This window comes from Callorhinchus milii, unplaced genomic scaffold (genome assembly GCF_018977255.1).
Source record: "Callorhinchus milii isolate IMCB2004 unplaced genomic scaffold, IMCB_Cmil_1.0 Scaffold3, whole genome shotgun sequence".
Lineage (NCBI taxonomy): Eukaryota > Metazoa > Chordata > Chondrichthyes > Chimaeriformes > Callorhinchidae > Callorhinchus > Callorhinchus milii.
Window position 1 is genome coordinate 32,262,103 of NW_024704744.1, and position 14,580 is coordinate 32,276,682.

The window sequence follows — 14,580 nt, forward strand, 5'->3', positions numbered from 1 at the left end:
GGGGACATGGAGCAGCCAGTACCCACCAAGTCGAGGGAGCAGACAGGTTGGTATGATGTTAATAGGTCTCAGAGGTAGGGATGAGCACAACTGTGGAGGGCTTTAAAAGTGAGGATTAGGATTTTAAACTCGATCCTCTGACAGATGGGAAACCAGTGGAACTGGGCGAAGATGAGGGTGATCGGTTCACTGAGCTTGGTGCAGGAGAGAACACGAGTTCTGAATAATCTGCAGTTTGTGGAGGAAAGATTGGAAAAAAAGCCTCTTCTCACTTCCTGCTGGGTAGTCTGAAAGAAAACAATGACTAATACTTCAGTCAGGTATGTCAACACCCTATTACAAATTAAGAGGTAAAATGTATTTCATTGACTGACCACATTAACACATTTTTCTTAAAAATGTAAACACTATAGTAAAGATCATTTAAAAACCATTATCCAAGCAGAATCCTTTTTGTTAAATTAAAAATTAATGAGAAGAGATAAATGAATCTTAATTATTTTGCAGAATCATTGTTTCATTGTGACACATTTGAAATTCAAATGAAAGATAATGTTTACTGACTGAAAATCTACTGATCTTTGTTAACCTTACATTTTACTAGAAAAAGATGATGGCTTGAATGTGGCTGATAAACAGATGGGCAGAGAGAGCGAGAGAGACACAGAAAAAAGGTCACAGAAATGTTTGGGTCTCTCAATTGTACTCGGATTTGGACAATGGAGCTCATGAATTTTACAAGGAAGCAAATGGCTAGGCAGTAGAGATGATTTTAACCTTCTAATTTACAAACCAAAGGAGGAATTTGAAAAAAAAATCACACAACACTGCCAATATGAAGTTTCAGTGTAGGCTGAGAAGTCCTGAGAAGGACTTTAAACCCACAACCTTTTGACTCTGAGGCCAGAGGTGAGCCTGCCTGACACTTAGCAAGTGGATGCAGATTTCTTTCCTCCAATCACTTGGTCTCCCTGCGTTACACGCCACTCCTCCCTGCAGAAGTAGGGCACAGCTAGTTTGGAATAAATTTAAGAATGCTCCATAAATCTGCACAAAAAGTTTACAATTTTAAAGACAGAACAATAGAGACGAGGTTAATTTCAAGTACTTGAAGCCCAGCACGCTCACCAAAGTGCCCATCACAAGCGATCCCCACTTTTATAAATAGTGCAGCCAAAGATTTTAGCTTAACTTACCAGCAGTCTAGAGTAGATCTCTTCTATTTAACCAACTAACCCCTTGGTTCTAATCCTATAAACAACTAGGACAGAATTTGAGAGAAGAGTGCTCACTTTGAACTTGCTTTCGGATTTGGAAGGGTTTGGAATGTTGCCCTTCCTCCTGAAGGTGGTGAAGTGTTTGCACTGAGGACAGGGCTTGGTGGTCGAGTCCACCCTGCTGAGCTCCAGGAAGTAACTGTACTTGACAATGTCGTCACGTGGCAAATTGGAAAGGACTGTGCTTTCACCCAGCTCTTCACTGCATTCTGTAATGGGGCATTTGATCTCCGCTCTTCCCAGCTGCACCTGTGCACAAGTAAACAAAATCTAATTTATAAAAACAGCATTCAGGCGAATGGCAAAACCCAGTCCTGTAAACAAAATAAAAATAGCTTGTCTAAAAATGAATCGGCTTTTTGAATATTTTATATGTTATACATTTCCAGGGGTAATAATCCCTTCAAATATAATAATAATTCGGCCAATCAATCCACAACTGTTCATGTAACATTGCTGTGGGCAATTGGCTGTCGCGTTTCACCCACAAAACACACAGTCACTACACTTTATATTTTATTCTGTGAAGCGCTTTGATATGTTTCGACGATGTGATAAGACGATATATCAAATGTAAGGATTATTATTATTTATTTCATCCAATCTTTGAAAGATTAGAGCATTTGCTGAATGCAAAATGTTCTATGGGTATCAGGAAAGAAAAACAGATAAAGATAGACATGATGATGTGTTCCCCAACAGACATTCAAATCAAACACTAATTTAAAACACCAGACACTTCCCATTCAATTTAGATTCACCACTCCAGCGCAGGAAGTATTTACAAGAAGAAAAGGTCTGTCCACAGTGTCAGAAACCATAAAGAAGATGTCTAATCTAATCAATTCTTTTGTGCGTTGGCCCTGTTGGATGGGGTCTTTCTCCAATCCAGCTTCTACATCACTATAGACAATGGGCTCAGTTTACCAACTAATGTGCTGGAGACAAACTGACAACACCTACATCTTTCTTTAATGGCAATGTCAGTGAAGATGTCTTACAGCATAGCATTTAGGTAGATACCTCTTATAGACTAAACAAATACCTCAAGAGTAGCCGATATCCCACTAACTAGCAGCCGACCAGATGCCAATATTTGAGAATGTGCATTTAGTTTGGTAAATGCTGCTAAAGTGACTCATGTAGTGAAGACTTCACTAGCCTTACAGTCCCCACCCACCACAATAATGGTGTCACAGCACTCCAGTCAAAACTGCTCAGATTCAACTCACTTTCCCAGAAATAACACTCCTAAAACATGTCAAATTCACATAATTTTTACTCATGGAAATAGTTACTTGATGTTTGTACAAATGAATACTTTTAAACATATGGAGGGGAATGAGTGGGAAAGAGGAAAAGTAAGGTAATTGACCACAGCTTCCCTTTTCCTGTCATATGATATTTTCTGACTGCGCATGTGCTTATCTACATCCTGACACCACTGTTATCTCCACAGGAAGAGGAATTGAGTATTTTACATATGAATGAGATAGCAAACTCCATTGATCATGGAGACACTCCATTGTTTAGTACTGTGTAAAAACACCAACCGGGAAAGTCAATAATCACCAATGTTAATGAACAAGATAGCTGTGGAGCAGATGCTTAGTGCAGAGTCAGTCTTTACAGACAGAGGTTCAGGGAGATTCTTGGGCCTTACTAAACTGCTGCAGTATTCCCAAATGTTTCCATGGCAGTGCTGGATCGACACTTGCTAAATTACCTAAACATTAACCTGATAAACTCACCAATGTAATCAACAAAACTTGAATTTGTATAGCACCCCTCGTGCAGGGTAGCGTCCCAGAACACCTGACAGTGGCAGAGCACAACGCCGAGCCGGGGGAGGTGACCGTGGGCAAAATTGAAGGCAGAGGAAGGTCTTCAGGCGTGATCTGAAGATGGGGAAGGGGCAAGGCTTTTGGGAGATAGACGAAGAGTGTTCCAGAGTTTTGGGCATAATGGTTGAAAGCGCGCCGACCGATTGTGGAATGGAGCACGCGAGAGACACGCAGGAGGCTGGAGACAGTTGAGTGGAGGCAATGGGTAGTGAGTTGGGGAGTAAGCAGGTCAGAGAGGTAGGAAGGTGCCAGGGAATGAAGCGGTTTGAAATCGGATCTAGAAATCGATCCAATTTCGAGACCTTCACACTCGTAATCAACAGCACCACACCCAGTCCACTGAACTAGATTTTCCTAGATTACTTCACATGCTATTTTGCAATTGGGTAGCTGCAAAAGTGATATGTTTATGTGATAGAAACTTGCAAATTTTCTACACAGAAAAAGGCATTATTGCCTAATGCCTAAACAGGCATTATTCACAATCCTAGCTGACTGTACCATTTGCTTTAGAGAAAGTGATTGTGAGGACAGGGTGTAGTAAAACTAACAGTGACTGTGGAATTGGGGAAGCAGTTTCACATATTTGCTCTCTGGTTACCCCAGAGCAGAATTGGAGAGAATACTTTTCTTGACTCAGCTTCAATTAATTTGAAACAGCTATATAGCAATGTTAAATTAATTCTAGGCCGTGAATGAAGTTAGTGTTCCACTGTCCTGCCAAATGCAGTGGGTTTGCACTTCAAATCCTGTTCGTACATATGGGCAACATTGCATTTTTATTTTATGGCAACCTTTGTCAAAATGTCTCAAAGCGAGACCAGTCACAAGTAATTACTGTCAATCCTACCGACTGTTATCAAGTGACCGTTTTTGTAGGTGAAGGGGATGTTTTCCTGCTAGAAGGGACAAGAGACAGAAAAGCAATGCATCCTTTTTTGTTACAACCAAGCAAAGCCGTCTTGTGAGAAATCCCACACTTGAATATGATTTACACCACAGTGTTTGGCAAACAAAGCATTATGCGTAAGCCTGTGCATAAAGATAATGTCCTTTTAAGTCCACTTTTTACAAAATAAACTAACGCCTGTAAATTAAATACTTTATAGAGTCAGTGGCATTCTCCCACTGAGAACAAAGGGAGCATGGGAGCGTAATGCATTTCCACACTGGCTTGAGTTTACTATCCTCTCACACTCCCATGGTGTGCTGTGAGGAGGCAAGCCCACTGGCAAGATTTCCACGTGGCCAATTCATGGATGAATAGAATAGAATGAAACAAATAGAAGGAACAAGCTGTACTTCTGCTATTTCCAATAGTGGTGGCATTTAGTGACTGAAGGCTATAGCCATAGATACAATACAAAATTACATTTGTAAAGAGCCTTTCATGTCGGGAGGACATCCCAAGGCACCGAACAGTCAGGGATTAGGATCCGAATGGGGGGTGGGGTGTGGGGGGCAGTTGGGATCAGGGACATTGGCACAGTTGAAGAGGAGGCATGCTTGAAGGAGGAGAGGGGAGTGAGGAGAGGGCAAACCCTCTGCTCTAAATTTCTACGGTTCTATGAAACAAAACATTGTTTTAAATCATGTTGAAGTATGATTATACCGCAAATACTGTACTTTACAAATGTCGTTTTTGAAAATAATAATATAATAATAATCCTTGCATTTGGTAATAGTGCATTTCACGTCTCCGAAGTCTCAAAGCGCTTCACAGAATAGACTGTAAAGTGAATTGACCGTATATTTGTGGATTTTTTTTATTCGTGAAAATGATCACACTGCAAATACTGAACTGTGCTGTAATGTAAATTTGACAATATACCTAAACACAATGGCAAATTATTTCAACAGCTCAAAGTGATGTGATAATACTGCAGACATTACAGCTCCTTCGAGTCCATACTCTAATCATTCCATTTGTGATGCCACAAAGTTGCTACATTTAGCAACAAGCTAAATATTCGCCCACAGATACAGTCACAAAACTTTACAGTAAAATCCTGTTGAGTGCTTTGAGATGTTTTGACTACGTGATAAAGTGCTATATAAAATGTAAGGATTATGAATTATCTGAATCCGACTCCAGTGAAGGACGGAACGAGGTTACCCCAGTGTCAGCCTGGTGCAGTGGTAGCACTCTCGCCTCTGAGTCAGAAGCGGTGGGTTCAAGCCCCACATCGGGACTTGGAATCACATTGTCTAAACTGACACTCCATTACAGTGCTGGAGAGGTCCTGCATTGTCTGAGATGCCATCCTTTGGATGAAACGTTAAGCCGAGCTCCCACCTGCCTGTTCAGGAGGTCCTGCATTGTCTGAGATGCCATCCTTTGGATGAAACGTTAAGCCGAGCTCCCACCTGCCTGTTCAGGAGGTCCTGCATTGTCTGAGATGCCATCCTTTGGATGAAACGTTAAGCCGAGCTCCCACCTGCCTGTTCAGGTGGATGTTAAAGATCCCATGGCTACTATTCCAAAAGAGAAGGGAGTTTCCCCCAGTGTCCTGGCCAAGAATCCCCCAAATAAAATTGGTCACTCGTTCCATGAGTATTTGTGGGATATTGCTGTGAGTTTCATGCACAAAATACAGTTACTCCACTTTACAGAATATCCTGTGAAGTGCTTCGAGATATCCCAATGATGTGTTAAGGCGCTATCTCAAATGCAAGGATTATTGTTGTTATCATGGTTGAACTGCATGGCGACGCTCACTGCCTATCAATTGATCGCTCCTTAGCTCCGGGTACAATACGTGCACAATTCTACTGTTGCTACATAATCACATATTTAAATTCTGGAACAAACTTATTCCTTGTGATGCAATTACTAAGCAGCAATAGAATTGCAGGATTTATTTTGCTTTTAATGACACAGCAGACCTAGGAGAGCAGATTGAGCAGTGGCCACTGCAGACTCTGGTAGTAGCAATGTCAAACCTAGAGGCTGGAAAACAGGGTACCAACGAGTAAGATTGAGATTGACTGCAGACAGGATCACAAAGAATATTCAGATGAAAAAGGCCCTTCGATCCATTTGAATTTATCCTTCCAAGATAGTGTTTTTTCAATACAGGTTTAAAGTTCTTGTTGACAGAGTCCAGTGTCCTAGCCTCAACCACTGTTCTGTATGACTGGTTCCAGCTGGGGTTTTGTTTGGATCCTGGGTGTCTGACACATGTATAAACCCATCATCACTATCAAGATAACCAAACACACAAGAGTTCCACATATGTATGCAATCTACCACATGGAAATATGCTTCTGTTTGGAAATTGAATACATACTCTCTCCCTGGAGGGGTACATGCTACTTAGCTAATTCCAGAGAGTATTATAATCCATACATTTGATATAGTGACTTTCACATCAGAGGGACGTCTCAAAGCACTTTACATCATAATGCTGTAAAAGCTAGTGACTGTCTATTTTGTAGCTTCTCGCTGCTTGTCCAGCTAGGTCCACCCTACTCATTATGGTTTGGGCTTGCAGAGTTAACAGGAGCAAAGTAGCATTTTGTGCTTGAAACTCTCTGCTCTCTTGAATAGAGAACCCAGCAGAGTGAGGTGGAACAGAGTGAGAATTCTGTTAAGGGATTTGGAGAGAGTGGGAATTCTTCAGCAAAAGAGATACCCGAGAGCAAGAGAGAACTCTTTCATTCAGCAGAAGAGTGGGAAATCTATCTTGAGGTAGAGGCAACCTTATATGTAAGCAGGCAAACAAATCAATTAGCAGTTAAACATAGGCCAGGTTTTAGGGATTAATAAATTTGCTGACCAGTCAAAACTGAGTGCTTTTGTTTGAGGCCTGTATAAAGGAGAAGACTTGCAAGAGCCTCACTTGAACAGAGAGCCCAGCAGTGTGAGGAGGGAAACTTAGTGAGGTGTCATAGAATGAGAATTCTGTTAAGGAAATTGGTGAGTGTGGGAATTTGGTGCAGAGTGGGAAGATGGTGCATAATTATAAAATATATAATAGTTATATTAAAATATTATAAAACATCTCTGGGAATATGGCAGGCAGCTGAGACTGGTTGCATACACAATGTGTGCCATGTGGGAACTCCAGGATGCTTTGTGTGGCCTGGACAAACACGTGTGTAGGAAGTGCCTCTGGCTGCTTGAGGTTGAGCTCTGAGCTCAAGGAGAGGCTTGTGTCACTACACAGCATACAGGTTCATGGATTGAATGTTTGAGGAAGTGATCACCCCTCAACCACAGAGGGTTCAGAAGGAGAGTGAGTGGGTGACCACCCAGCATGGTGGGAAGAGGGGATGGGTGGTGCAGAAATCCCCTGAGAGTGTAGCACTCACAAACTGGTTCTCTGTACTGAATACTGATCAGGGTGATGACACCTCTGGGGAGGGGAATCAATTACAAATGGATGCACAGGGGGACAAGGGAAGAGTGTCAATGCAATTGTCATTGGGGACACAATGGTGAAAGGGGCAGACAGGCATTTCTGCAACCAAAGACATGACCCTTGCATGGTATGTTGCCTCCCTGGTGCCAGGGTTGAAAACATCACGGAACCGGTGCAAAACAGTCTACAGGGGGAAGGGGAACATCCAGAAGTCATGGTCCATGTTGGGAACTATGACTTAGGGAAAAAAGGGCTGAGAGCCTACAGGGAGAGTATCAGAAGCGAGGGAGAAAGCTGAAGAGTAGGACCTCAAAGGTGGTGATCTCTGGATTGCTCCTCGTGCCTCGTGCAAGTGAGTATCTAAACAGCAGGATCAAACACATGAATGCATGGCTGGAGAAATAGTGCAGAAAGGAGCCTTCAGGTTTTGGGAATGTTGGGACCAGTTCTGGGGCAGGTGGGATCTGTACAAGGTGGAGGGGTTACAGCTGAACAGGGATGGGACGAATGTCCTCGGAGGGAGGTTAACTAGTACTGTGGGGAACGGTTTAAACTAATTTTGAGGGGGGAAAGAGAATCAGGATGTAGCATAAGAGAGGACAAACAAGTTACATAGAGGACTGGGGGAGACGAATAGCAATGTGATAAGGAGTAATCCAGAAAAAGGAGGGATTAAATGGGGGAGAACTGCAGAACGGACTAAGTCGGCCTTGGAGTGCAAGGAGTGTGACAAACAAGATTGGTGAGCTGCAGGCTCAAGTTGCCACATGGGATTATGATGTAGTGGCAATAACGGAGACCTGGATCAAACAAGGGCAGGAATGGGAACTGAATGTTCCTGGCTACAATGTATTCAGGAGGGATAGGGAAGGAAAAAAAAAGGGGGTGGCAATATTGATTAAAGACACGGTTAAGGACTTGGAAAGGGTCAATGTACTAGAGGGTCCAAAAGCAGAATCTATTTGGTTAGAGTTAAGGAGCAGAAAAGGAACCATTACTCTGTTAGGTATATCTATAGACCACCAAATAATGTGAAGGAGATAGCAATGAGGAGATAGTTTGGGGATAGAACAAATACATTCCCACAAAGGGGAAAGGTAAGGCTGCCAAACCTCCCTGGATGAATATGGAAATTGGGATTAAAATAAAACAGAAAACGGAGTCTTATGATAAGTGTTGTGTCCAAAGTAAAGAAGATATCAAATAGAAGACAGAAAGTACAGTGCAGAACTGAAAAAGGAAATAAGAGGGGCAAAGAGATTATATGAAAAAAGATTAGTGGGTAACAAAAAAGGGAGCCCTAAAGTATTTTATCAGCACATAAAGAATAAAAGGTTGGTCAAAGGTAAGGTGGATCCAATTAGGGACCAAAGAGGAAATCTTCTTGTGGAGGCAGAGGGCATGGCTGATGTACTGAATAAGTACTTTGCATCTGTCTTCACAAAAGAAGAGGATGCGGCCAATGCCACTGTATCAGAGGAGAGGGTAGAGAAATTGGATAAAATGAGAATAAACTGAGCAGGTACTAAAGAGGTTGTCAGTGCTCAAGGTAGATAGTAGGTAGTGCTCAAGGTCACCCAGTCCAGATGGGATGCATCCTAGGTTACTGAGGGACGTAAGGGTGGAAATAACGGAGACTCTGACCACAATCTTTCAATCCTCCTTGGACACCGAGGTGGTGCCAGAGGTCTGGAGGTTGCAAATGTTACTCCCCTGTACAAAAAGAGGCAGAAGGATAAACCTGGGAACTACAGGCCAGTCAGCCTAACATCAGTAGTGAGGAAACTTCTAGAGACTATAATTCAGGACAAAATACATTTTAATTTAGGTTTGTTAAAGGCAAATTATGTATAACAAACCTGACAGTTTTTTGATGAAGTAACAGAGAGGGTGGATGAAGGTAGTGCAGTTGATGTAGTTTATATGGATTTTCAAAAGGTGTTTGGTAAAGTGTCGTATAAGAGACTTGTAAGCAAATTAGAAGCTCATGGTATTAAAGGGACAGTGGCAGAACTGACTGCCTGGGAGACAGAAAGCAGAGAGTGGTGGTGAACGGTTGTTTTTCTGACTGGAGGGAAGTGTGCAGTGGTGTCCCCCAGGGGTTAGTATTGGGACCACTGCTGTTTTTGATCTATATAAATGACCTGAACTTGGCTATAGGGAGACAATTTCCAAGTTTGCAGATGATACTAAGATAGGAAAAGTAGTAAACAGTGAGGAGGATAGTAACAGACTGCAAGAGGACATAGACAGACTGATAAAATGGGCAGACACGAGGCAGATGAAGTTTAATGTGGAGAAATGTGAAGTGATGCATTTTGGGAGGAAGATGAGGAGAGGCAATATAGGCTGATGGTACAATCTTAAAGGGGGTGAAGGGACAGAGAGACCTGGGGGTTCATATAAGGAAATCTTTGAAGGTGGCAGGACAGGTAGGTAATGCTTTTTTTTAAAAAAAGCATAAGGAATACTAGGCTTTATAGATAGGGGCATAGAATACAAAAGTCAGGAAGTTATGATGAACCTTTACAAACACTGGTTAGGCCTCAGCTACAGACTGTGTTCGGTTCTGGGCCCCACACTTTAGGAAGGATGTCAAGGCATTGGAGAGGGCGCAAAGGAGATCTACCAGGACGGTACCAGGAATGAGGGACTTCAGTTATGAGGTGAGGCTACAGAAGCTGGGAGTATTCTCCTTGGAGCAGAGAAGGTTAACAGCCTTAAAAGAAGTTTTCAAAATTATGAGGGGATTTGATAGGGTGAACAAAGAGAAACTATTTCACTGGTGGGTGGGTTGGTTATCTGAGGACACTGATTTAAAGTAATTGTTAAAAGAAACAGAGGGGAAGTGAGAAGAAATTTTTTTCACACAGCGAGTTGTTCAGCTCCAGAATGCATTGCCTGAAAGGATGGTGGAAGCTGATTCAATAACAGCTTTTAAGAGAGAAGTAGATAATTAATTGGGGAGGACAAGTTTGCAGGGCTTGGGGAGAGCGCAGGGGAGTGGAATTGAATAGCTCTTTTCAAAGAGCCGGCACAGACACGATGGGTCGAGTGGCTCCTTTTGTGCTGTATAATTCTGATTCTATGAAGTAGGAAGAATCTCTACCCCCAGTGATTGGTCTTCCTCTCCAAGTCCTGCTGATGAGCTCGGGTTGTTCTAGCAGTGCTGTGGCACAACCTTTCTCAGAAACCAGACCACTGAGATTGCCACAGTGGATTGACTCATTGCCAAGCACATCACCATCGAGCCAGTTCAGTTCCAAAGAGACCCTGCCTACCTCCTCTTCCCTTTTCTTTCCCCCCGGCCCCCCAAAAGGGATAGAAACTACAAACCTATCAGCTTCTGGGAAGAGGTGAGGGGAAAGTTGAACAAGGGTCAGAGGGAAACAAATAGTAATATGCAACAACTAAATAATAATAATCCTTGCATTTGATATAGCGTTTTTCATGTCTTCTAGACGTCTCAAAGTGCTTCACATAATATGCTGTAAAGTGAATTGACCGTATATTTGTGGGTGAAATGTGGTAGCCAATTGCGCGCAGCAGTGTCCCACAAACAGTCATGGATTGAAAATGACCAATTTTTTTGTTTTGGAGGGATTATTAATAGGTGTGTGGAGTAAGGAAACTTGCCCAAGGTTTCGCCCTGCCTGGAATTGAACCCAGGTCTCTCGCCTGCAAGGCGAGTGCTCTAACCACTGAGCTACAGGACTCTGTGCTTGGGAGATGAGGGCCACTCCGCCGCCACGTTGGTTAGGCCAGAGGGTGTAGTGGAAGGTGTAACCAGGAGGGGAGGCTTCCTTTAGAGGGAAGGAAATCCACGACCTCTTCACACTTGGCTTTAGCTGTGATGCTTGAGGTAGCGCATGGAGGAGGTGATGGGTGATCAAGAAAAGAATTTTGGAGTTATTGTTGGCCTCCATTATGATGTTGGAGTAGTGCGCTGTTCTTGCTTGCATTTGAAATGGGTGCACAATAAATATTTTATCAATGTCCTGCACCACAGTTCAAGTCAACTCGCACTCCGCCCAGTAAATCCACCCAGCCGCATATAAATTGGACTGCCACTCGGCAGGATTTGAGCTGAATGATAGATTTCCTCTCTTTGCTGCATGTGTTAATTAGATCACAGTTGTTATTTAAGACATCACACCTTTCACAGTGCTGTAACAAAGATACAAAAAGGGTGCTAAATGTTTGTACAGTGACAATTCAAACAATCCACAACATGGATTCTAAACTGGAATTGAAATTCATATTAAAAATAAAGATTGTTCTGAGGCAGCACTTTTTCTGTAACTGAAGAGAATGATTGCTTGTAATAGAGTGGAGGGATTTAGTGGAATGAATCTTACAATGTCAGGCTGGCCACACACTGAATGCAATACACACTGAGTGCATGATTTGACAAAGGAAAAGTTCTTCACACCCACTGACCAGAATTGTTGAGTCTTTATTGAGCTGTGAGGAAATTAAAGTTTTAAAATATTTGGAGAAGGAATCTCACACTGAACACCCTTTTGATTCTGAATTAATTTTAATGCCCTAGCTTTTGTCCTGCTGGTTTTTGTCAATTATTGAAGCTTTTTGTTTGCAAGATGAATGCTGATGTTGTCACTCGAGCACTAGCTTCGGAGCATAACTGAGGCGGACAGACCAGGAGGCTGAATTAACAACGCTGAGTCATTTCTGTACTACATCTCTACTGTCAGTAATTAAGTGTCGAAACAGTCATCTTTAGGAACTCTTTATACCACTGAACACCTCAGGGTTGTATGAACAAAACATATTTCTCTCCTTTCTTTCTGAAAGGCATCATCTTCTGAGGGACAGCTCTGAGATTTCCTGCAATGCCTTGCCCAAGCAGCTATTCTTACTATGTGATCCGAAAAAAAACCTGTCTCAAGAAAACTTTACCAGTGCGTCAGCAGTGGAAAAAGTACCCCCCATGACTTAGAGAACAACAACAACATTTATATAGTGGCCTTCATACGGAGTAGTGTTTTGGCACGCTCATCAGGGGCAGCTTGACGCTGAGCTGCCAAGAAACAGGAGGTAAGATGATAGGGTAGTTTTTACCAGTCAGGTGTCTTTTTTTGACAATGAGGTCAAAAAACACTCTTGCTTTCTTGAGTCATGATTTCAAACCCTCTCGAGTCCAGACAGCCCATGTGAGCACATGGAGGAAGGGTGGCATAATAATAATCCTTGCACTTTACAACATCGTCAAAGTTTCAAAGTAGTTCATAGAATGTAATAACAACTTGCATTTATATAGCACCCGTCACGCAGGGTAATGTCCCAGAGCACTTAAATATACTGTTTATATACTGTGATATATTGTAACTATTGTGTATTTGTAGGTGAAATGGCTGTCAATTTGCACCCAGCAATGTCTCACAAACAGCTATGAATTGAATGGCCAATTTTGTCTGTGGCATTGTTGGCCATGATAAAGGGAGAAACTCCATTTTCTTTTCACTTCAGGGCTGAACATAGGTTTTTAAAATGAACGCTAACAGACAGATGAGACCTTGGTTTAACATCTCATCCAAATGACAGTAGCAGCACACACCCCGGCACTCCAATGTCATCTTAAACAATGAGCTCAAAGTGTCAATGGGAGTCAAGAAGCCACAACCTTCTGACTTAGAGGCAAGAATGCTACTAACTGAGCCAGGCTGACACTTTATGACAGATAGACAATTTTTTTCCTCACCAAACATCCATACCAGACATACATAACTCTGTGGGGGCTTTGTTCTGTATAAAGCATGACCATATTTGCCTATAGTCACCACAAATGATAGTAATTACTATGTAGCAATTTTACACTTTAACATTATAGGAGCTATATAAAGGCAAGTTCTTTCTCTTCTACCTTTGATAACATCTGCCTCGTTTGGGAATAGCTGAATTCTGTGGCAGATCAAAACTGGGTCTGCATGTTGAGTCTTAATATTCTTGTATTTAATACTAGCTGTAACCCATTGCAGCTTCGCTTGCAACCAAAGGATCCAATACAGAATGCAGACTGACACACAGAAAGACATTCATCGTTATCTACACTCCTGTGGGCCGACTCAGGCCATCTGAAGGACTGCACTTCTGACAATATCACCTTCCACCAGCACTGTACTGGAGAGTCACTACGAGTTCAAAGTCCTAAAGCGAAATTTGAACTCACAACCTCTAACTCAGAGGCAAGATTACCACTGATTGAGCAATGCTGACAAGTCTTTTGTCTTTTGGTTTGTCAACACAGTACTTGCCTGGCTTGCTCAACTTGTTTATTTCATATTTTAGAAACCAATCACTTGGAATGTCCTCACAATATGAATGGTGTGCTAAATATAAATTGTATTGTATTATTGTAAAACCTAGGTGTGTTGGGGGGATTTTGCAGTGTCTATTTTGCATCAAAAAAAGGAGAAAACCCAAGTAAAAAAGTAAATTGATGCAAAAAAACAGGTAAAAAGTCAGTAAAAATCTGCCATTGATTTGTATTTTTCATCCACGTTAAACAACACCTTGAATTTATATAGCGTCCTTCACGTGGGGCGGTGTTTCAGAGCGCATAAGGCAGACAGTGATCAGTGTATAATTTTTAGGGCGTGACTCCTTCACATCACTAACAAATGAGCCCCAAATAACATATGTACAGCATATATAATGTATATGGACTCCATAATGTATACACAATTGGTACAAGGTTTAGTTGAACTGTAAAAGGAGTGCATCAAGAAGCTAGAAAAAACCCAAAGGAAGTTGGGTTTTAATGACTGACTTTCACCAAAATAATTCATACATTAATGGTGAAAATAAGTAATAACTCATTTTAAAGCTTCCTAATTGTACTGTATTGCTCTTTGATCATAATGGCCAGTATTGTTCTGGGACTTGCAGTTAATCTCCACATATAGCCAGATATAAAAGGGTGAGGAAAATCCACCATTATATTGTGCCTATGGGAATTTGCTGCTGTTATGCTTTTCACATCTGTGGGTTCTTTCTCTTTTTCCAAACACAGCACATATCAATAAACTTCTACTGTATTGTACCTGATTGGCATATCCCATTTAAAAAAAACAT

General features: G+C 41.9%; 1 protein-coding gene across 1 annotated transcript in view; it reads right to left on the minus strand.

The window, feature by feature from the left end:
• The window catches only part of rnf217 (ring finger protein 217), a 55,017-nt gene that overhangs the window by 16,125 nt on the left and 24,312 nt on the right, over window positions 1-14,580 (minus strand). Inside the window, exon 3 of the mRNA XM_042332825.1 lies at window positions 1,293-1,526. Within this exon, the coding sequence (XP_042188759.1) occupies window positions 1,293-1,526 (234 nt within the window). The remainder of the gene's footprint in view (window positions 1-1,292; window positions 1,527-14,580) is intronic.